Source organism: Phacochoerus africanus, chromosome 11 (genome assembly GCF_016906955.1).
Source record: "Phacochoerus africanus isolate WHEZ1 chromosome 11, ROS_Pafr_v1, whole genome shotgun sequence".
In the NCBI taxonomy this organism is placed as follows: domain Eukaryota; kingdom Metazoa; phylum Chordata; class Mammalia; order Artiodactyla; family Suidae; genus Phacochoerus; species Phacochoerus africanus.
The window spans coordinates 9,136,186-9,159,666 of NC_062554.1; the positions used below are offsets into that span (position 1 = coordinate 9,136,186).

Here is a 23,481-nt window from a genome sequence, read left to right on the forward strand (position 1 = left end):
GTGGGCACGCCATGCCCCTCAATGAGAGAAGTGGGGTGATAAGAGGTCACTTTCCTCCTGTGGCCCCCTTCCCTCAGATCTGACTTCCAGCAATGACAGGAACCACCTGCTCCTCTGGCGGGGCTGAGAAGCTCGGCTGAGCACAGGGCTGAGGGAGCTCCCAGCCAGGGGAGCCATATAAATTATTCACAGCACCTCTGTGCCTGGGGAGGCCAGACCACAGGCCAGACAAACACTGGCTCCCTACAACCCCCAAGAAAGGGGTGAGGGCTTAGAGTCCAGAGCTCCTTGCCAGGGTCCCCAAGCAGACTCTAGAGGCCTGTGGGACCAGGAGGCAGCACAGGGCAACCTGACCCACATAGGGGTTCCAGCTGAGCAAACCCAGGTCTCTGAACCTGGGTTCCAATCCCAGGCAAGTCCCAGAACTTCCCTGAATTTCCCAGTCAAGATTCCCGCTTCCTTGCCTCATGAGGAAGGAAATAAATATTTGGCCACACTGTATATTTGTATTTTCCTTAAGCCTCACAACACCCTTGTAAAGGAGGAATTCTAATTTACAGAGAAGCAGCTGGGGCTCAGAGGAGTGAAGTGACTTGCCCAGCGCCACATGGTCAGTGGGAGGAACCAGAGCAGATTCACCCAGGCTGATCTGACTCAGGGCTGTCTGCCCGTGCAGCTTAGCCTGCCCCATCAAGAGCTAGTCACCACAGGGCCTTTACCATCTGGTAAATTCCAAGGCATCCAGGGCCTGAAGCAAACTCAAAGGCCCTCCCCACACAGGTGACTTCACCTGAGCCTCAGTTTCCCACACAAGGGAGCTGGTGGAAGCCAGTCCCCTCTTGGCAAAAACACTAAAAACTCTTGAGCACTTGACAGTGTGCCGCATGTGATGGCTCCACCATCTGAGCAGGTACCACGCAGCCTCCTTGACCCGAGTGGACAGGTGAGGCTTGGAGCCATGGATGCAACCAAGAGGTCCCAGGTGGGGGCCTCCCCAGCCCCATGGCGCCTCATCCCAGGCTCCAGGTCTTTTCCATCCCGCCATGAAATGAGATCACACGTGTGAAATCATCTCATCAAGGAGGAGCTTTGTGTAGACAGCAGGGAGAATTATTGTGAGAATTTGAATCCCCATGGATGGTGGGTGGGGGGAATCCCAAGCCCCTCGGCCGCTTTCCCTTCTGGTTCCCCCAACCTCTTCCTCCCCGCCTCCCCCCTCCCCCACCCCCCAGCTTCCAGCCTTTGGCTGACCTCTCCCCCTCCCCTCCCCTTCCCCCCTCCCCTCTCCCAGGGGCTTTCCAAGGTGATTTCCCCTGGACTCCAGGAAGCCGGGCACAGCAGGGGTTAACTCAGCCCAGCCAAGGCTCGAGGGGGTGCGGGGGGGGGGGGGGGGGGGGGGGCGGGCACTCCCCAGACTGGGTCCCCTCCCCCCAGAACAAGAGCCCACAAAGTCCATGCCAAGCACTCTTTCACAACACCCCTCCCCCTGCACAGCCCCGGGCCGGGGGGGGGGGGGGGGGGGGGGCAGCAGAACAAGCCCCTGCCTGGGAGTCCAGGTACCTGGGGCTGTGCCCCTAGCCCTGGCAGCCCCCGCCCTGAGACCTTGGGCGAGCCCCTCCCCTCCTGCACCAGAGGTGTCTTGCAGGTTCCCCCGCCCAGGAGAGGCTGAGGTCAGCCACGGGTCTCGGGTCCCAGCACCAGCCACAGAGATTCTCACAACAGCCTCGCACGTGGTCACCCGGACCTCACAACCTCACAGCCTCGCATCAGGGGTGGGCAAACCCCAGCCACCCACCAAGAAGATGCTAACTGGGAGGAGGAGTGGACACTCTGAAGGATGTTTAGATCGTCTTCTCAGGCACACTGCTGGCTCAACTACGTGCTTGCTTTAGGACCTCGACAACTGGCACCCCCCTGTCCCCCGGCCTCAGCGGCCTCCTTGCTAACGTGAAGGGTGTGAGCTGGGTGGGTGCTGAGGGGCCCCATTTCCTACAGCTCTGATGGGCTCTGACGTGGGGCCCTCCTCATTGCGTTCTCCCAGCAGATAAGCAGCGTCTTGGGGCTTCCAGAGTGTCTCAGAGACCCCGGGGTCTGACCCACGGGGGACAGGGGCAGCTGCTTTCTGTCAGGGAGGGAAGCCGTGGACCTGGGAAGCTTCCCACCTCCGTCCTCCACTCCGGATCACCTTTCCTGGGAAGTGACACGGCCACTGGATGAGAGGGAAAGGGGCCAGGAAAAGCCGCGTCCCTGGCCTCGGGATCAGCTCCCCGATGCCCCACCTTGACCCCTCCCCCATCTCCTGCCTGGCGGCCCCGCACTTCCTTTCTTCTCTCCACTCTCAGCTCCTTTCCCTCTCCAGCCTAACGTTCCTCCCCACTCTCAGTCCCCGAGGAAAGCGAGCGGGGCTAATTAACCTCGTTGAACCTCACTTTCCCCATCTGCAAGCGCCGGTACCAGCACACAACACCTTTCATCACACGGAGTGATAGCGGGCCGTTTGAAGGATCATTTGCGCAAGGGTGGGGCGCGGACCCGCACACAATGGGCGCTCAATAAGTGCCGGTTGGCTCCCTTCCCCCTCCTCTCCCCGCGCCCCTCCTAGCCAGCTGCCGGCGCAGCTAGCGCCCGGTGCACGCCCGCAGGTGGCCCCGGCGCTGCCCAAACTGGGTCGGAGGCCGCCCGCGCCCGGCATCCGGGGCTCTCTCACCTGCAGCACTCGGCTCTCCCGTGTTTTCTTCGGGGCAAGCGCTCAGCCCCTCGCCCGGGGCGGCAGGAAGGTGGCTGCTTCGTCTCACAGCACCAGCCCAGTCCGGTTCAGTCCGACGGGCCAGCCCGCCTGGGACCCCTCATAGGGCTCTGGGCCCGGGTCGGGGCTTCCTGGACGTTAGCACCGCACCAAATCCGAAGCACCGGGGCAGAGGCAGCTGAAGGTCCGGCTCCTTGGCACTCAGACGGAGGGGTGGGAGCACCCTGCCTTAATCCCGGGCGGAGGGCTAGGGGCTTCGGCACACACTAGAGAAAGGCTGGGAAGGAGCCGGTAATCCCAGAGCCGTGTGGAGGGCCTGGAGCGTCCCGCCCTGGTGCACTGGATCAGGGTCAGGGGTTTGAGGCGTCCCGGCCACACGCCCCGGACCGCGGAGCGCGGAACCCGGGCTGGGGTTGGCGGGGCAAGGCAGGGCGCGGGCGAGAAGACGCGGAGCCGCGGCGGCTGGAGCCCGGTAGAGAAGTCTTCCTAGGTCCGGACTCGGCTCGCTCTGCAAAATGGGGCGGTCCTCGGCGTGGCAGCTGACTCCAGAGCTCCCAGCCGCGGCTCCACTTCCTCCTCTTCTCCCGGCTGGCCCGCCGCTCGCTCAGCCTCGAGCCGCAGCCGCTGCCACCGCCGCTGTCAGCCCCACCGCCCACCCCCACAGGAGCTGCTGCAGGAGCCTGAGCCGGAGTCGAGCAGAGCCGAGGCAGCGCCGCCCAGCGCCGGAGCGCCGGCCAGCGCGGCCCCGCCCGAATTGAGGCGGGGTCACCCGAGGCCACGCCCTCGCCCGGCCACAGGCAAGGGGCGGGGCGCACTCCAGATCCCCTCCCCCCGTCCCGCGCCGTCGGGCCGCGAGGGCCAATGGGAGAGTGGGAAAAGAGCGGAGCTCTGAGGAACGTGGAGTCTACCTCGGAGAGGGCGGGGCAGAGATGGAGAGGTGCGGCCGGAGAGGACAATGGATCCGAGTGATAGAGGTTTGAAGAGCTGGGCGTGTGGCGAGGGTATCCTGGGGACCCGGATGGAGGGAGAAGTGGTGAGCTCCGGTTTGTCTGGGACACAGGGGTGGGGAAGTCAAGGGGTAGGAACAGGGGTCGGGGTGGGGAAAAAAGAGGCCGGATGGAGGCCAGATGCGTTATCAGAGGTAGTGGAGTCCAGGGAGAGTGGAGCCCTCGGAACCGGTGAGACACGCCCTCACAGCACCCCAGTACCTTCTCCCTCTGCGGCCTCCAGGGCTCATCGCGAGGAGATGAGGGTTGGATGCCGTGAAATATTCAGATTTCAGGTTTCGGGAAAAATAAGCAGTCAAGAGCAAAAGTGTGTGAGGACAGCACACTCCTTGGATCTTGATGTTTCTACCCTGTGCTCCTCCCCTCCCCGGCCCCAGAGCCTTGGGACAGGAGCTAGGCTTGCATAAGGCCGGACGCAGGGCAGGTCTTGGACGGTTTTCGGGATTGAATGAACGGTGTTGAGTGTCCTGTAGGGGCCATGGGAACGCCACTAATGGGCCTGGGAAGTGAAGGAATGGAGGCGGCACAGTACAAGCTTCCCGAAGCCTCACCACCAGCCTTAAGCAGTAGGTACCCCATTTCAGTGATGAGGCCACCAAAGCAGAGAGGAGCCAAATGATGTTCCCAAGACCATATATCTGGGATAGGATTCCACCCACTCATCACTATTACATTCTAGGACAAAGCTGTGTGGCTTTGAACAGGTTGCTCAACCCCTCTGAGCCTCTGGTTCCTCATGTATAAAAGGGAAATAAAGATGTTGCGACTTAGCAGGGACTGGCTAGCCGCCAGGCTTCAGAGGATGGAGGGAAGGGTCTTCCTGGCAGAGGAAGCAGCACATGCAAAAGCATGGAGTCTGAAAGGATGCTTCTGGGGACCCCTGGCCTATTCTGGGGGGATTGGGAGAGGCTTCTCTCAGGGAGGGACAGGCAGACTCAGGCCAGAAGTCAGGGGTTAGCTAGCTTGGGAGGGAACCTCTGTCTGGGCAGAGGCCACCCTGGGCAGAACCCCGGGTGTGGGGAAGGGCGCTGCTCTGTTGAAGAACCCAGCCAAGTTCAGGGTGGCTGTGGACCTCCCAGAGAAGAGACAGCAGAACAGATGGGAAGAGGCGGGTGGGGCCAGACAAGGAGATAGATGACCTTTTTCTAGGGGCCAAGAACTGTGTTGAGATCTAGCTCACGACCCTGAACCTCACAGGGGTTTGCCGAGGTCCCAGCTTTAAAGCCCCTGGGTCTGGGAGTTCTCACTGTGGCTCAGCCGCAATGAGAATCCGGCAGCTGCAGCTCGGATTCAACCCCTAACCGGGGAACTTCCATATGCTGCAGGTGTGGCCCTAAAATATAAATAAATAAATAAATAAATAAATAAATAAAGCTGCTGAGTCTGGACTCACTGGGTATCAGAGGGGGCCCCTGGGAAGATTTTTAAGCCAGGCGTTGACATGGGAAAGGCAGCACTTTGTAGGGAAACTGGGGAGCAGGAAAACACTTAAAGCCCACAAGGGGCAAATGGTGTGAAGGGCCGGAGTCCTCTGTGAGGCCTGGACCCAGAGCTCCATCCCATCCCCTCTCCAGAGTGCACCTGCCTGAGAGTGCAGTTGGGAGAACAAGAGAGAGGGTGAACTGGAGGCTGAAGTCCAGAATGGTAGAGGTGTGGGGTGGGACGGGGTGCCCTCCCCTGGCCAAGCCCAGGAGTGGGGGGTGGGGAGGCTGGCCCTAGGAAGCTCACCCTGGTGGCTGTGGCTGGAGGGCTTCAAAGCTGTTTGCTAAGAAACCCTGTGACTTCTCCCTCTGCCCGGAACCTTCTGTGGCTCCCAGTCGCCAGCATGATCAGGTCCTAGGTCCCTAGCCTGGTGTGCCAGCCCTGCCCTTGTGGCTCTCTGCCAGCCCTACCAGCCTCACCTTTCCATCACTTCCCCCAGCTCCACCCACAAGCAGGATAGCCTCTCCCCTCCACATGGTCCCTCTGGCTTGTCTGGGGGACCACATTCTCCTTCTCCCCTGAAGAAATTCCTAGTTCCCTGCTGGGCTGGAGGAAAGAAACTGGGTCAGATGCCCTCCTGTGCTCCTTCTTGTTGTATCTCAGAGCCTAGCAGAGTCTGGCATGTAGTCGGGGCTTGGCAAATGCTTGTTGAATGCATGCTCCATCTCTCAGATCAAGCGCCTCCTCCTCCAAGAAGCCTTCCTGGACTCCCCCAGGACATCTGCCTTTGGTGGGGAATCTCTTGGCTTAAAGACTCTGCAATCAGGGATGTCGTGTCTAGTTGGACCCAGCGGGCCAGGAGCACCTCTGTGGCTGTGCGGCCCCACCCACCACCATCCAGCAGAGAGCCTGGCCGCCCTTGGAGGACTTCAGCGCTGGGAGATGAATGAGGCTCTCAGAGCTGTTCTCTGGCCGCCCTGCTGTGAGAGCCTCCGAAGCGGGTCAGATGAGCAGAATGTCTACATAAAAAGGAGGCTTTCAGAACAGACCCTCCGTGACCCCCGAGGCCCCGGAGAGACGTGGCCAAGGTCACCAGGAGGTGATCAGCACGCAGTTCTCAGACACCCACAATCGCCCTCTACCCCTGACTACCCTCCCGCGGGAGGAAGTCTCCTAACCCGGGAGAATAAGGCCTTTTAGCGGCCAGAGAGGCCCACCGAGCATGACAGGGGCTTGGTCACGGTCGCCTGACTGGGAGGTGATTGAGGGGCTCAGAGGCCAGCTCCGAACCTGGCCCTCGGGGCTGACAGGAAGGGCTAGCCTGTCAGCCTCGGCCCCATTCCAGGAAACTTCGCCCTCCCACAGTCTTCTTTTATTTTATTTTTTTGGCTTTTCTAAGGCCACTCCCACAGCATGTGGAGGTTCCCAGGCTAGGGGTCAAATCGGAGCTGTAGCCACCGGCCTACACCACAGCCACAGCCACACGGGATCCAAGCCATGTCTGTGACCTACACCACAGCTCACAGCAACACCAGATCCTTAACCCACTGAGCGAGGCCAGGGATCGAACCTGCAACCTCATGGTTCCTAGTCAGATTCATTAACCACTGCGCCACGATGGGAACTCCCTCCCACATTCTTCTGACCTTAACTTTCTCCCACAGCTGCAGCTCTGTGGCAAACTCCCTTCCAGTCGTGACCCAAACCAATCTTCACCTTCATGACTCAAAACATTTTGCATTCTTTTACATAAATAGGGTCACGGGACGGTGAAAGCCCTCACACCCCGCGAGGCCTGCTTCCACCGAATCCTTGCAGGACACCCATCATTCACAGGCACTGGGCTCGCTGCAGGCAGATGAGGCCCTGCCCTCCTGCAGCTGGTGGCGGCCGGGGCGGGGGTGGGGGGTGGAAGAGGAGGGGGTGGGTTCAGCTGCCCTTGTCAGCCCTCACAATGCGTCCATCCTGCTTTCCTGCCTCTGCCTTGGCCAGCCTGGAAGCCCTTGCCCAGCATTCCTGCCCGCCAGCATCCCACTCGGTCGGCCACCCTCCATTCCTAAAGGCCAGCACACAAGTTGGCCCCTCTCAGAAGCCCGCCCCTCCCCCCACCAATGAGCTGGCGATGCCGCAGGCTCTGTGTGCCCTTCTGGGGGCTCTGATCTGCTTGGCTGTTGGGCTGTTGGTGGGTCAGTTTTCCCACAGCAGTGTGAGTCTCTAGAGGGCCAAGGGTGGCGTCTCATTTCCCTCCATGCCCCCAACACACATATCAATCATTTTTTTTTGGCTTTTTAGTGCCCCCTCCCACCCCCGCCGCCACCCCGGCATGTGGAGTTTCCCAGGCTAGGGGTCAAATCAGTGCTGTAGCTGCTGGTCTACACCACAGCCCCAGCAACGCGGGATCTGAGCCAAGTCTGCAACCTGCGCCACAGCTCACGGCATCGGGGGATCCTTAACCCAATGAGCAAGGCCAGGGATCGAGCCCGCAACTTCATGAATACTAGTTGGATTCGTTACTGCTGAGCCATAGCAGGAACTCCTACCATAATTCTTAAGCTGGACGAAGGCCCAGACCAAACATTGGGCATCCGGGGACGGGACAATCGGCGAGGAACTCGCCCTCGGCATGAAGGACCCCCTGTCCAGAGCCACCTGCAGGGCGTGTGTACAGAGTGAATGCAGAATGAACACAGAAGATGCTGCCTGATTCCGCAGGGGGAGGGCGGGGTGGGGGTCGATACGGCTTCACTGGGAAGGTGACACTGGAGGCAGAGGAAACAGCACAAGGCTTAAGAGTGGGAACAGACAGGTGAAGCGTGAGAAGTTTGGTGTATTGGGGGAAGGGGAATGACAGAGGAAAGAGGAAGCTGAGCTCACACCTGGAGCAGCTGGAGCACAGACGCTGGACCCACGGGGTGGGTTTGCATCCTAGCTCTGCCATCACTACCTCTGTCAGCGCTCCGTGCCTCGGCCGCCCCATCTGTCAAGTAGGGATCAAACTAGTACCTACTCTCTATTTATCAGGATAAATGACTTAATTTCCATTTCAGCGTAGGGTAGTGTTGGTACGCGGTGAGCCCCACAGTGGTGTCTGATAAACAGGATGGAGCTGGAGGGGCTGGCAGAGGCCCTGTCAGTTGGGTCTTTGAGATTGGTCTTTGTATCCAGAGGGCGCCAGAGCCTCAGCAAAGCCTGGGGTTGGGGGATGGCTTAGCTTGGATCCAGCCTCCTCCCAGCCCAGAAGCAGGCCTGCGTCTCCCCCTCCCTGGCGCCCCCAGTGGCTCGGTGGCATCAATCGATGTGTTATGGGTCAAATGCCCACATCCCCACAGCACACCTGGGGAAACTCTATGGCTCAATTAGTTGCCCAAGGAGGTCAAGGAGGGCTTGGGAGCGGTCCAGGGCACACGGGGAGGGCCAGCATCCTGGCTCTGGCTGGGCTGAAAGGGTGCTCGGACTGGACACAAGTGGGCGCTGAGGAGTTCCCTTTGTGGCTCAGCGGAAACGAATCTGACTAGTATCCATGAGGACACAGGTTCGATCCCTGGCCTCGCTCAGTGGGTTAAGGGTCTGGAGTTGCTGTGGCTGTAGTGTAGGCTGGCAGCTGCAGCTCCAATTCGCCCCCTAGCCTGAGAACCTCCATATGCTTTGGGTGCAGTCGTAAAAAGACAAACCCAAAAACAAAAAAACAAGTGGGCATCGCGTGGGGAACAGATGCGGGTGCGTGGGGGGGACAAGGTCACTTGCCAGGACTGGAGGTGACATTGGATGTAGGACACTTGGTGCTGCTGCAAGGGCTCAGGAGCCAGGCGAGCATCTTGGCCCAGGCACCTCCCTCTCAATGCCTTGGCTTCCCTGGGAGTAAATTGGAGACGAGAATAGTGGCCCCTTGGCAGCAGCGCCCAGTCTCCAGGTGGCGTGCTGAGTGTGCTGACACCTAACTCGGTTCCAGGGCACCAGCACCGACGCAGAAAAGCCAGGTGCTCCTGTAGCTGGGGAGGTGGCAGAGGGCAGTGTCACCCGTCTTTGTCATCGAGATTGGCTACTCTGCAGAGGGGCGCCCTGGGAGGGTCTAAGCAGGGAGTAACAAGGCGGGGGGGGGGGGGGGAGTGTTCTTCTGAGAGCCCCCTGGTCGCTGTCCGGGGAAGAGACTGAGGCAGGGAGGTCAGCCAGGGCTGTTTTGAGAGAGATGGGGGTGTGAACCGGGGTGGGGGTGGGAGGTCAGGAACTTTGAAGGGGGAGAGGCAGGAAAGGGAGAGAGAACCTGTGATGGGTGGGAGCTCCGGAGAGGCTGTAGCCTGAGACAGGCTTTGAGACACAGAGGGCAGCGGCCCCAGGGAGCGAGTGTGAAAGCCACAGGGAGAGGGCTGGGCAGGGGATGGGACCCAGGAAAGAGCCAGAGAAAGACTGGCCAGAGCAGAGGGGCGGGGGGTCAGACGCTGGGAGAGGGGGTCAGAGCAAGGGGAAGTTAGCAGGGCCAGTGGCACGGGGCCCAAAACTTCCTGTGGTCACCAGCTGGTGGTGGCAGGAGCAGGGGTGCACTTGGGAGCTGCTGCAAAGGATGAGCACTTGAATGGCAGCCACAGGAGGGGGCAGAGTCAGAGGCCCTTTTTTTTTTTTTTTTTGTCTTTTTAGGGCCACACCGGCAGCATGTGGAGGTTCCCAGGCTAGGGGTCTAATCGGAGCTGTAGCTACCAGCCTATGCCAGAGCAGCAACACAGGCCCAGCGACCTACATCACAGCCACACAGCAACGCCGGATCCCCAGCCCACTGAGCAAGGCCAGGGATCGAACCGGCAACCTCAATGGTTCCTAGTCGGATTTGTTTCCCTTGCGCCACAAGGAGAACTCCAAAGCCAGAGATTTTTAGAGAGGGCTGAAAGCCATGTGCAAGGGGGAGGTAACCGGGCAGGTGGAAGGGCCGCCTGGCCAGAGACTCGGGAGAGGTGGCACCTCCACTTCCGGGGCGGAGGTGCGGCAGGAGAGGGAGACCAGGACTGGGGGCTCAGTGAACCCGGAGGCCGGGTGTCTGTGCTCCAGGGAGAGGCTCAGGTGCAGTGGAGGCTGAGGGGGAGGCATGAAGCTGGGAGCCATGGCTGTGGCGAGTGAAAGCAGAGGAAAAAGTCCCACTGAGATGGGAGCTTCAGTCTGTGGTGGCCCCTTTACCTGGTGGAGGGACTGGGGGTGGCTGGGCCAAGCGCCCTTTCCAAGCGAGTGAAAGGTGATAGGGGGTGCCCTTCTCATTCTCCTGGTTCTCTGCTCAGACTCGAGTCTTGCAACGGATGGGGAGCTTTAAGGCCCTCTCTGAGCCCAGAGCCTGCTTCCTCCTACCAGCAATTTGGAATAGAGGTGATCACGGTAACGCCAAGCTTACCTTTATCGGCACCTCCTGATGCTCACAAGAGGGGTTGTCTGGGTTGGCTCCACCACGGTCAATGGCCAGGGTTGTCACCTGCTGGACCATGAAACCTTCATCAGATTTACTTTTGGGTCTACCGTCCAGGATATGAGTGACATTTCACAGGCAGTCACCCCGCCCTTTTCACTAAAGAAAGGCAAAGCGGATACCTTCATTTGGCTGCCTCTGCTGCCCCCTGCTGTCAGATCTGGTTGGTGCAGAATAATAATCCTGAACAGGAACTAGAGCGCTGGTTCTCAAACTTTTTGATCTCAGGACCTTTTTTAATACCCTAAAAATTATCGAGGAACCTAAATAACTACTAGCTACATAGCCTATACCAGTGTTTACAGTGCTATACATTTAAACAGAGATATTTAAAGTATTTAAGTCATTAATTTAAAATAGTACTAACAATCTTAGTAAATGCGAACATATTTTTATGAAAACTAACCACATTTTCAAAAACAAAACTTAGTGAGAAGACTGGCATTGTTTTATATATTAACACGTTTTTTGGTCTTTTTTAAGGGCCTTACCCGCGGCATATAGAAGTTCCACAGTCTAGAGGTCCAATCCGAGCTTCAGGTGCCGGCCTATGCCACACCCACAGAAATTCTGGATCCGAGATGCATCTGTGACCTGCACCACAGCTCACAACTCATGGCAACGCTGGATCTTTTTTTTTTTTTTTTTTTTGTCTTTTTGCTATTTCTTTGGGCCGCTCCCGCGGCATATGGAGGTTCCCAGGCTAGGGGTCGAATCGGAGCTGTAGCCGCTGGCCTACGCCAGAGCCACAGCAACGCGGGATCCGAGCCGCGTCTGCAACCTACACCACAGCTCACGGCAATGCCAGATTGTTAACCCACTGAGCAAGGACAGGGACCGAACCCGCAACCTCATGGTTCCTAGTCGGATTCGTTAACCACTGCGCCACGAGGGGAACTCCGCAACGCTGGATCTTTAACCCACTGAGCGAGACCAGAGAGCGAACCCATGTCCTCATGGATCCTAGTCGGGTTCTACTTTTTTTTTTCTGTCTTTTTATGGCCGCACCCTCAGTATATGGAGGTTCCCGGGCTAGGGGGTCTAATCGGAGCCACAGCTGCTGGCCTACACCACAGCCACAGCAACATAGGATCCAAGCCTCATCTGTGACCTACACCACAGCTCACGGAAACACCGGTGCTTAACCCGCTGAGCAAGGCCAGGGATCAAACTCGAAACCTCATGGTTCCTAGTCAGATTCCTTTCCGCTGTGCCACGACGGGAACTCCCCTAGTCGGCTTCTTAAACAACTACAGCTGAGCTACAATGGGAACGCCCTACACAGGTGTTGCTGAGATGGTTTTTTTTTCTTTTTTCTTTTTGGCCACATCTGCAGCATGCAGAAGTTCCTGCACCAGGGATTGAACCCATGCCACAGCAGCAGCAACCCGAGCTACTGCACAGGACAACACAGGATCCTTAATCCTACAAGAAACTCCAGCTGTAACTGCTTTTAGAGAGCTGTACCCGCGGCATATGGAAGTTCCCAGGCTAGAGGTCTAATCCGAGCAGAGCCACAGCAACACAGGATCTGAGCCACATCTGGGGACCTACACCACAGCTCATGGCAACGCCAGATCCTTAACCCACTGAGCAAGGCCAGGGATTGAACCTGCAGGTTCGTTAACCACTGAGCCACAGCAGGAACTCCTAGACAGAACTTATTTCTTCTCACTTAAAATCACTACTTTCAACAAGTAAGTGTGGCCCTCTTGCAGTTATTTAGTCACTGACGTGTTGGGGTTTATTTTTCCTGTCGTACTTTACCCCTTGTTGGCTTCGCTTTTCTTGTTTTACTGTGATGTGAACAGGAGATGTACCCTCTTGACAGTTCCATGCACAGCGCAGCGTTGTTAACCCCAGGCAGCTCTAGAACCGAGGTTTCCCAGCCATACCTTTTTCTTCTTTGTCTTTTTAGAGCCACACTGAGGCATCTGGGGTTCCTAGGTAGGGATGGAATCGGAGCTATAACCACCGGCCTACACCACAACCACAGCCACGCCAGATCCAAGCCGCATCTGTGACCTATACCCCAACTCACGCCAACGCCGGATCCTTAACCCACTGAGCAAGGCCAGGGATCGAACCTGCATGCCAATGGATACTAGTCAGATTCGTTTCTGCTGAGCCATGATAACTCCTCCAGCCACACATTTTTTTTTGTCTTTTGTTGTTGTTGTTGTTATTGTTGTTGTTGTTGTTGTTGCTATTTCTTGGGCCGCTCCCGTGGCATATGGAGGTTCCCAGGCTAGGGGTTGAATCGGAGCTGTAGCCACCGGCCTTCGCCAGAGCCACAGCAACGCGGGATCCGAGCCGCGTCTGCAACCTACACCACAGCTCACGGCAACACCGGATCGTTAACCCATTGAGCAAAGGCAGGGACCGAACCCGCAACCTCACGGTCCCTAGTCGGATTCGTTAACCACTGTGCCACGACGGGAACTCCTCCAGCCACACATTTTTAAACATTTCGTTCTGGGGCCTGCGCTCTGTGTCCAGGGGCTGTCCCGGGTACAGAGACTAGAACAGGCCGCCCTGCATCTGTGAACTTGGGAGCAGTGGAAATCCATAGAATGTTTTAAAGTGCTTCACGGGTGCCAAGTAAAGAAAAAACTGGAGCAGGGCCCCCCTCAGACACCGTCCCGAGCAGGGTGGTGACACAGTGGGCGTGGTCAGTGGGGTCTCTAAGCCAGTGTGGCTGCTGTGCTGGGGCCAGGCTACAAGTTAAAGGGTAAGGGTGCTGGCTGAACGGGATCAACCCCACGGCCACAGTCAACCCCATTCTCTTCTCTTTCCTTTGCAGCAGGGAACCCCACCTGACACGACACGGGGCAGAGGCAGTGAGCTGATGCGCGAGGGCCCCGGCCACCCGGGCTGCACTTCCGTCGTGTGGTCTCCATCTCCGAGCCGCCTGCCAGGAGGGCGGGTGATGGGAAGGGCTGTGGATTCCTGTCCTGCTGGGCAGTCCTGGAGTCAGTGCCCATGGCCCTCTGTACCCTCAGCACATCCCCAGGTGATGGGGGAGAAGGGGGGGAAGCAGCACCTGCTGTACCCCATGTTGTGGGTGACAGTGATGAGATGCATGTGTGTGTGTGCAGGGCGGGTCAGCTGGGTCCAGGGGAGGAGCCAGAGGCCCACAGACACAAGCGCAGGTGCGTAGTCACATGCACGCAGCATGCACGCGCCACTGTGAGAGCCAAAGCTAGAGGGGACACCTGTACCAGGTGACGTTGCTGTAACCAGGCCAATAGCACTCGGTGGCTGGCATGGGCCCACCAGTGGCCTTATTCATGTTGCTATTCTTTTTTTTTTTTTCTTTTCTTTTTTCTTTTGGTCTTTTTAGGGCCTCAGGTGTGGCATATGGAAGTTCCCAGGCTAGGGGTCGAATTGGAGCTACAGGTGCCAGTCTGTGCCACAGCCACAGCAATGCCAGAGCAGTGCCTGTGGCCTATACCACAACTTACACCAATGCTAGATCGCTAACCCACTGAACGGGGCCGGCCGGGACCAGGGATAGATACTAGATACTAGTCAGGCTCCTTTCTGTTGAGCCACAACGGGAACTCCCAGGTTTCTTTTTTCTTTTCTTTCCTTTTTTTTTTTTTTGCCTTCTAGGGCCACACCCAAGGCATAGGGAGATTCCCAGGCTAGGGGTCGAATTGGAGCTGTAGCCACCCGCGTATGCCACAGCCACAGCAACTCGGGATCTGAGCTGAGTCTACCCTACAGCTCAAGGCAACCCCAGATCCTTAACCCACTGAGCAAGGCCAGGGATCGAACCTGTGTCCTCCTGGCTGCTAGTCAGACTCGTTAACGGCTGAGCCGCAGTGGGAAATCCCCAGGTTGCTATTCTTTGAGAGGCTCTTGGTGTCAGGGAAGTTACAGAGGCCCTGGACCTCCACCCCTCCTGCAACCTCTCCCCTCCTCCTCCCACCCCTCCGCATGACGTCCCAGCCTGCTGACTCTGCCCCAGGCCCAGGCAGGAATCCCTCCAGCCCACCACCATCAGTGTCCACTGCCACGTCGGTTCCTCCATGGACATGCTTCTCCCAGGGTGGGCGACATGGAGGAGGAACCCGGGGGAAATGTCAGGCCAGCCTTGGAAGTTTCCGTGCAGAGCAGCGAAGCAACAATAGCCAGGAGAAGCTGTTAAAGAGGGGCCGGCCATGCCAGCTACGAGACAAATAAAGCTTACGATGAGGCTGCCATACGTAGGTAGGAAAAGCCTTTCTAAGTCAGACAAAATCCTAGACGCCACTTATAAAAGGGGACAAACACACGGAGATCAAGGATGTCCCTGGGGGAGAAAACCCTCATTGAAGTCAAAGAAAATATGACACCAAAAAAAAATTTGCACATCTAACGACCTTCATGGGTCAGGAGTTTCTACAAATCAACTTTTTAAAGGCCAAAAAAGGGGGTGTGGGCAGGGTCCCCACAAAGGTTGTACCCGAGTGAGTCCCTAGTTTGATGCTCGGACCCAGGGAAGCTCAGGGAGCTGGGCGAGGCCTGGGTGGGAAATCGCTGGCCTGATTCAAGTCCAATGGCAAGGGCGTAGGGTCCACATCGGTACCCTCCTGGCACTGCTACAAGCAGGGGGAGAGGAGGAGGAAGGCCAGGCTGGGGGGACCAGCTAGTCCTGAGGGTCCAGGTGCCCAGGTCCAGCCCCGCCAGGCTCCACCTGCCCCTGGTCACCCTCCCCTGCGTGGAGAGAGGATCCTCCCCCAAAAGAAAGTCACCTTTCAGGTGAAGGGCTCAGTGCTGCTCCTGCCCAGTGGGATGGGCCCCATTGTGGGTGGAATGGCAGTGATCCCCAGAGCTCTGCTCGCTGCCCGGCACCCACTCTGTTTCATGTCCCCAGGCAACTGGAGGGCCTTCTGGTCGCTGACCTGCTCTGATGCTCGCTCACCTGCCTGCCCTGCTCTGAGCCACCTGATCCCCACACCTGCCTTGTTATCATCTTGAGAAGAGAGGCCCACATCCAACAGCGAGAGTCAGAAAGGTGAGCTTGAGCTGCACCCTTGCCTCCTACAAGAGACCCGTGGTGGGTGCCTGGACCACGGAGCATGCAGCCCCCCGGGGTCTGTGGTGTGCGGACTGCTGCCAGAGGGGCCCGAGTCCCTGTGAGGAGCGCGAAGTCAGAGCTCAGACACCTGTCCCAGAAGAAGAAGAGGGGGAGGAGGAGGGAGGGGAGAGGAGGCAGGAGGAGGAGAAGGGGGAGGAAGCCGGGTCTAGCCAGAGAGGGATGGACGGAGGAGGGAAGGTGGGTGCAGGCAGATGGAGGGAGGAGGAGGGGAGTGAGAAGGAGGCGGGAGGGCAGGGAGGAAAGGAGAGATGGGTGGAGGGGAGGGGGGTGAGGCAGGAGGCGGCGGAGGGGGAGGACCAAGCAGGAGAAGGAGCAGCAGAAGGTGAGATGGGGGCGGGGGGGGCGGGTAGAAGCTGCGGGTCCAGGCCAGCCCTGAGCCGGCTGTGTTGGGTTCCAGGTTTTATGACTTAAAGGTGTACCCGTGTGAGCCCCTGGCTTGATGCTCAGACCTGGTGAAGTCTGGAAGCTGGTGAGGCCTGGGGTGGGACGTCGCTGGCCTGAGTCTTGTCAAACCCCAGGGGCTTAGGGTCCACATCGTTGTCCTCCCGGAACCCCTAAGAGGGAGGGGGCGGGGAGGGGTGAAGGAGGGTCAGGGTGGGGGGACCAAGTGTTCCTTTCCTGAGGGTCCATGTACCTGGGTCCATCCCCTGCCATCTTCCCCCACCAGGTTGCAGCCCGGCCCCTGGAGAAGATGATGAGCTCCTTGGGTTTGGGGTCAGTGCTGCCCCTGACCTCTGACCTCCCACCGCCTGGCACTCTTTTTTCTTGTTCCCAGGCAGTTGGAGGCCCTGTGGTCTCTGACCTGCTCTGACACTTGCCCGTCTTCTCCACCTCTCCTGCCCCATCCCTGGGTGCATTTCCACCAAAAAGGCACAGCTCCGGCAGCAAGAGGTCACAAAGGTGTGACTTGCACCCTCGCCGCATAGTGACACTAGGGGACAGACGCCACCGGTGGGAGCCTGGATCCCTCCCGCCTGTAGTCAAAGTGACAAGGACCTCCATCACCAACCACTGAGGATGCGGCCCCCTCAGGGCCCCCTTCCACTCCCACCTTTAGGGCCTCTTGGGCCCAGAAGGCAGGGCATCTGGCTCAGAGCTTTCTTCTTAAAATTCACACATGGAATGCAGCGGTTAAAGCAGACCACTCAGTGGTTTTGAGTATATTTGTGACGTCATGCCACCATCACCACTATGTCCACCCGCCACCACCTCGTCCACAAAATCTGTCATCAACAGACACCCGCACTGGGCCCTCCCCCAGCCCCGGAGACCGCGGACCACTTCCTGTCTCTCTGGGCCCGGCTCTGCTGGCCGCCGCACACGCACGGAGCCTCACGACGGGCGGTCTTCCGGCTCTGCTCTCTTTGCTGAGCCTCACATCCGTCCACGGGGCAGCACAGGGCAGCACGGGGCAGCGTGTCACTCCTCCTCCGGTTGAATGACGTGCCATCCCATCCTGGACCTCCCGCCACCTGTCTGGGAGGGGGCCCACCTTCGTGCTCTTGGGAGTGGTTCTGCTATGAACGTGCGTGTACAGGTGTCTGCGTCCCTGTCCCTCGCTCTTGGGCGCCGATCTGGGCCGTTTTGCAATCCTGCCAGCCCCTACAGGAAAGTTCCAGTCTCTCCACACCCTCAGGTGCTCAGTAAAAGCCCCTCCAGCAGGTGAGAGGTGCGGTCTCCTGGGGGCCTCCATTTGCACCCCCGATGCCAATGTTGAGGCTTGTCTCCTGTGCCCGCTGGCCCTCTTCCCTCAAGTTGGGTTGACTTTGGAGAAACATCCATCCAAGTCCTCTGCCCACTTCTACTTGAGCCGTTTCTACCGTGGACTTAGGAGTCTGGCCATATTCTGTCTCCTAGGCCCTGGTCAGTCAGGCCATTCACACATTTGTATTCACAGTGTGGAATGTCTTTCTCTTGACAGTGTCACCTGAGGCACAGCCGTTTTCATTTTGATAAAGTTCAGCTTATCAAGGTTGGTCTTTTGTCACCTGGGTTTCGGATGCCCAAGCAAAACGTGCATCCCATGAGCCTGCGGGGCCCTTGCCAGCTGGCAGCTGCCTTCCCCTCGGCGCCCCTGGGCTGGGAGCCCGCGCCTCTGAACTGACCCCCCTCCAGGTCCCCTTCTTGTTCCTCATCTCATTGTGCCAAGATCTCCAGGCTGCTGGGAGGGCTCTGTAAGTGGAGGCGTTAGGGCGTTTGGGGTGCCACTCACCCAGGAGGCACCATTTTCTCCCCTCTGATCAGAGAGGCGGGGAGCTGCCAAGAGGGAGCCCACTTCAACCTGTTGGTTCGCTGAAGCTCTCTTGTACACTGGAATGTTTGGATTTTTTTTCTTGTAGCATCGGATATAGAAAAGCTGCAGACCCTGCTGGCCCTGGAACGAGCAGAAATAACTGCCAAATATGAGGTGAGGCTCCAGAGGGAGCGAAGCCACTAGGAGCAGGTGCAGCCCAGGCAGGGGGCAGAGCCAAGGACAGGCAGAGAGGCCTGGTGGGGACCAGAGCCAGCAGAACAGGTGAGGCCCAAGTGGGCATCAGCAGCAGCAGGAGCAGACACATCCCCCAAGTGGGAATCAGAGCAGCCCAGGTGCAGACCAGAGCCCGAGGGGACAGGTGAGGCCCAGGCTGGGAATCATATAGCCCACGGGGGCAGGTATGTCCCTGGTGGGATCAGAGCCAAGGCTGAGCAGGTGAGGCCCAGGTGGGGCCCATAGGCAGCAGGTGTGTCCCAGGCAAGATCAAAGCAGGTACAAGCAGGTGAGGCACAGGCGGCACCCCTTTGGGCAGGGTCTTGTGCTGGGCCCTCTGTCGCTCTGGTTGTACCCTCACCTTGGTGCCCCATCTGGGTTTCAGGGGCGCCAGTCAGGGCCTCCAGTGGAACCGAGGGGAGATTCTGATCTCTCACTCTATAAAGTCACCGACAGGCTAGGTTTTTGGCTGTGAGCCATCTGGACACCGCCCCCCCCCCCCCCCCCCGCAATGTCCCCCAGGAGGGCTCCCATTTGGGGAAGTACCTCTCTGGAGGCAGGGCCCTTCTGCCCAGCTCAGGGCCTCAAGCCGTGGGGGACACTGGGGACCAGTATCCGTACTAACCTCGCGCCAAGGGAGCTCGGGGAGGTGGCGCGGGCAGAGCTGGGCTCTGAGCCGGGCTTTGGCCTCAGCCCCGGAGCCTCCACACCGACACCGCGAAGGGGCCGGGCATCTGTCCAGCAGGGTCGGGGGTGGGCTCAGACTGGTCCACAGCGGCTCTACGAAGGGTGGCCACAGGATGAGGGGCGCCTGGCCCACAGGTTTCCAAGGGCAGCAGGCCCAGCTGGGGGGGCCACGTGAGGACATTGCATGAAGGGCAGTGAGAGATGTGGTTTCAGGCATTGGAGGATGGTCCGGCAGGACCTGGAAGCTCATGGGAAAGTGGCAGAGGCAGGTGGAGTTTGACCCCTTGTCTGGTGCCAGGAGGAGACTCGGGGTAGGAGGCCCAGCTGGGCCGCAGTGGAGGAGGGGAGGCTGAGCAGCAGGTGCTGGGCTCCCAGACCCGCCTGCTCTGGGAGAGGCCGCTCGGCCTGGCAGGGCAGGGGCGGGGGCAGAGGGGGGTGACCAGCAGCAGCAGGAGGAGGGGGCACCACTGACCCCCGGGCGGTCAGTCCTCACTTCCAGAGTCTCCTGGGCTGAGACGGGGGCGGGGGAGGGGGGCTCCAGGAACCTGGTCCTCATGGCTCTGCGTCTCTTGCCTTCACGTTGGGAGCAGCTCAGCCTCAGCATCCACGGCTTCAGCACCCACAAGGCGAGGGTGAGAACCTCTCTCCCACTGTCCTTTCGGGAGGCGGGAGCTGCGGTTCCCCGCTGCCCGACCCCAGAGTGGTCAAGGTGTCCTTGGGCTGTGAGGGGTCTGTGCCTTCCTGGCTCTTCTGAGATCATAGCCCTGAGTCAGGGCCACTCTAGGGAAGCTGGCTGCTTGGCCAACACCACCAGGTCCCCTTTTCCAGCAAAGAACCCAGGAGATCAGGTGAGCCGATAAGTAGGTGAAGATACGAAGGAACTGGAGTAAATCCTGGGACAGTGAGAAAGTAGAAAGCTGAGCATTCTGACCCTGAAGGGGGCTAATCTAGGTCCCCCATGGCTTCCCTGGCCAGCCTAGCCCAGGACCCTGCAGAGCGGGACCAGCCGGGCCCACAGGTTGATACAAGTGTGCCCAGGTTCGGGCAGAGCCAACCTCTCCCCAGCATCTTCACCTTGTCTCGCTCCGACTCCCCCACAGTGTCCCCTGCGCGTGTCTCCGGGCTACTTCTTTCCCGCAGATGCGCCGGCGGGTCCACAGGGGGATCCCCCCAGATACGAGGTCAGGCGTGGTCTCTGCTGTTGGACCTGGAGAAGGTGGAGGCGGAGAACAAAGGGAAATACCAGGCAGGGCCTCCACCTACGCCTTGGGGACCCCTCGCCCGTCCCCAGTGTTCCTGGCACCTCCCAGACTCACAGCCCTGGGGCTGCCCGCCAGGAAGGCCTTGTCCCCCTCCTCACTGCCTGTCCCACCTGGCCCAGCACAGACACTGGGCCCAGAGATGGACAGGTGCCACCTCCTAGACACCTGAGGGGGACAGAGTCACACAGCAAGGGACAGAAGCCAGGAGGAAAGGGCAAAGATACCCCACAGAAACCACAGAGGGAGACGACCAGGCCCGAAGAGCACAGGCCTGACTGACTGGGGACAAGAGACAGGTCTCAACCCATCAACCCAGAGAGGCCCCTGCCCCCGTCTCCACCCAGGGGTCCCCCGGTCCCTTCGCCCAGGGAGGGTGCTCTATTTGCCCAAGCTGAGCAGGATCAGCAGGGGAAGTGCAGCGGGAGTGGAGGTGACAGTGGCCACTACTGTCCAAGTGGCCCGAGGACAGGCAGTCTTGGAGGCCCAGGGCGTGATGAACACCCACGGACACTGAAGGACAAGAGCCAGCGTCATGTTTGGTCCTCGAGCTCTCAAAAGGCCCCCAAACAGGCACAGGCTCCCCTTCTGGCCCTCTGCCTCGCCCCACCTGTGTGCAGTGGGGTCAGTGGGGCTCAGGGGATGGAAGCCCAAGCGCCCTCCCAGCCTCCTGACTGCCCGGGGCACCCACCCCTGGCAGCAGCCTCCTGGGGACAAGCCCAGGGCCTGGCCAGCGGGTGCTGTCATCCTGGACCGGCTGGTACAGGAGAGGGGTAGAGGGGCCCTGGGGGCCTGGCCGGGGCCTCGCTAACAGGGGGGAGTCTGGGCCTCAGAGAAACCACAGGCTGACCATCCACCGGCCGGCGGCCCCTGCCCAGGGCTGCTGGGCACGGGCTGCTACCTGGGTGCCCTCGTGACCCTGCCTGGCTTGGGAAACAAGCAAAAGAAAGGTTCCTGCAGAAACCACTCACCTTGAGCTGGCAGCGCCCGCTCTGCTGTGGCAGTTGTGGCAGTTGGTTAGGGTTCCAGGCCTCTGACCTCACCTCCCCCCACCCCTGGCTCCGCCCACAGAGAATGAAGGAGCAGGCCAGGCTCCACGCTCCAGAAATTCAGCCCATCGACCTGGACAGGAGCTGCACCTTCTGAAACCATACCATGTTCTGGGCGCGCTATGGCATCGAGTGAGGCTGCTGGGCCGCGAGTGCCTTTGGGGGTATGTGTGCCAGGGGTCCTGGGCAGGAGAGGCACAAGGACCAGGTCTGGAGCTGGGGTGGTGAGAGTGGGGCCTGTGCAGAGCGCCGGCAGGGGTGGGAGCTCACAGGACGGGGGTGGCCCTGAGTGGGGAGGGGGCCAGGCGCAGGTGGCTGGCTGTGTCCTCCGAGGTCCACAGGCCCCTGTGGGGAAAGGAGGGGCACCGGGCGGCAGAGAGCAGTCTGGACCGGGACACAGGAGGATGGAGTGAGGGTTAGAGGGGACACAATGACACTCCATTTTGATGTTTATTGTTACACCTCTCTGCTTTTTTAGACAATCTGCATCCTCTAAAAAAGTCAAGTGTGAGGAAGCCCCCAATTCTATCACCCTGTCCAACATTAGCGACCCTGGCCCCGACCCGTGTCCCACACTCACCACACGCATGACCAGCGGCAGGGGCCTCGCGGCGAGCCCCCGCTGTCCCCCTTCCAGGCAGCGAGCCCTGTTCCACGTGCTCGCGGCCTATTCCGTGTACAACGCCGAGAGCACGGTCCCCGGGCGAGCCGTCCCACGATGGCCCCGCTCCTTAAGTGGTCTGTCGGCGGCCAGTGGGGACGCCAGCTCCATGGCCACAGAGGTGATGCGAGGGGAGCTCTGCTCTCACACCGAGATGGATGGCAGGGGTGCAGGACAGAAGTGGCACCTTTGGCCTGGGCTGTGCCAGCCCCTGAGCATGGAAATGTTTTATAAGAACTTCACATGGGCCTAAAAGGCATTGCTGTTGTCCTGACCCTTGAGCTTGGATCTTGAAGATGCTGTTTCGTGAATCAGAAGCTTAGCAGGGATGAGAGTTCTCAGCAACCCAAACACCTGTGTGGCCCCAGGGAGGCGGCTCCCTGCCCCACCTGCTCTTTCCAGAACATTCCCTCGAGGAACACTAGCTGAGATGACCCCACAGACTGCCCACCGTGGGGTCTCAGGCCACCCCACCCCCCGCCGCCACCATGTGCCCTTCTAGGCTCACACATGCCGCAGTCAGCAACCCCTGCCTGAGCTCATGGCAGGACCTCCAGACTGTGCCCGTGCCCAGCACCCAGCACGCCTCATCCGGAAAAGGGGACCCTGGAATGGTGACCAGGCACGGGTGGGAGCCTGTCCAAGAGCTGAGGTCCAAGTGCCAGGGAAGGGAGAGGAGGCCTTCAAGGGGGTCCGGGAGGCGGGCTACTGCCAGGGCAGGAGCCAGGCTGTGTCCATCCTGCTGTTGCTCCTGAGTGAGGACGACGCCTTCTGGGCGCTGGGCTAGCTGACGACCAAGCAAAAGCATGCCATGCATGGTAGGTGATGGCCACAGAGCTCTGGATGTGACTCAGGGCCCGGAGTCTCCTTGCAGGGTCCCCAGTCCATCTCCCCCATCCACAAAGGGCACTGGCTGCCCCCTGCAGCCCTCTGGGTCCCGTAGCCACGGCCCTCAGCCCCGGCCTCGTCCAGACCACTGCACCCCTGCTGGTCTTTCTGCCTCTCGTCCGCCACCCACCTGGCCATACCCCTCCTCTTGCCCCAAGCCCGTGCCACCAGAGGAAGGCCTCATGGCAGTGTCCCCTGCTGTGCCCCCCGCCTGACTCCCAAGCCTGGAGATGTGCACGCCCCATCCCCCCACCCCGTGGGCCGCACTCCCTCCCCTTGGTACTGGGACCCCTGTCCCCTGCTGCAGCCACAGCGAGGAGGGCGTGTGCCAGAGCCAGATGCCCGCCAGATGCTCAGCACCGCCAAGCTGGGCCTCTTTGAGTGGGTCCTTGGCCCCAGGCCTCAAAGGCAGTCCAGCCGGTCTGGGAAGAGCTGTCCAGCCAGGCTGGGGTGGGCGCTCCACACTGGGGTCACTGCGGGGGGTAGGGGGAAGGCCTTGGGTTCCTGGGACACACGAACCCCTGGTAGACGCGGCTCTGACTTCTGGGGGCTTCTCAGGCTTCTTCATTCTGGGGTTCCCGAAACATCTGTGATTCCAGGCCCCTAAGAGCACATCCTAGGCAGGCCCTCCCCGAGGTGAAGCGGCACCCGGGGAGTAGAAGAGGCCCTCAAAGGGCCCGGCCCGCCCGCAGTGTCATCTTCCTGGTCCTGACAAGGCCAGGACCGAGCTGGGGTCCACAGGCCCCAGGGGCAGAGGCACGGGGCC

General features: G+C 59.8%; 2 protein-coding genes across 3 annotated transcripts in view; both read right to left on the minus strand.

Annotated features, from left to right (window-relative positions):
* Window positions 1–3,450, minus strand: part of GDPD5 (glycerophosphodiester phosphodiesterase domain containing 5) — an 84,027-nt gene extending 80,577 nt beyond the window's left edge. Inside the window, exon 1 of one of the 2 annotated variants that reach the window (XM_047754207.1) lies at window positions 2,708–3,450. The gene's annotated coding sequence lies outside the window, so the exon portion shown is untranslated. The remainder of the gene's footprint in view (window positions 1–2,707) is intronic. The other variant, XM_047754208.1, reaches the window with a different exon arrangement.
* Window positions 3,451–15,646: 12,196 nt separating this feature from the next.
* Window positions 15,647–22,290, minus strand: LOC125112058 (ESX-1 secretion-associated protein EspI-like). Its single transcript, XM_047754319.1, has 5 exons — window positions 19,933–22,290; window positions 18,682–19,751; window positions 17,917–17,960; window positions 16,154–16,258; window positions 15,647–15,739 (listed from the first exon to the last, which is right to left on the minus strand). The coding sequence occupies exons 2-5, from the start codon at window positions 19,616–19,618 to the stop codon at window positions 15,647–15,649; spliced, it is 1,179 nt and encodes a 392-aa protein (XP_047610275.1). The 5' UTR covers window positions 19,619–19,751; window positions 19,933–22,290.
* Window positions 22,291–23,481: the final 1,191 nt, after the last annotated feature.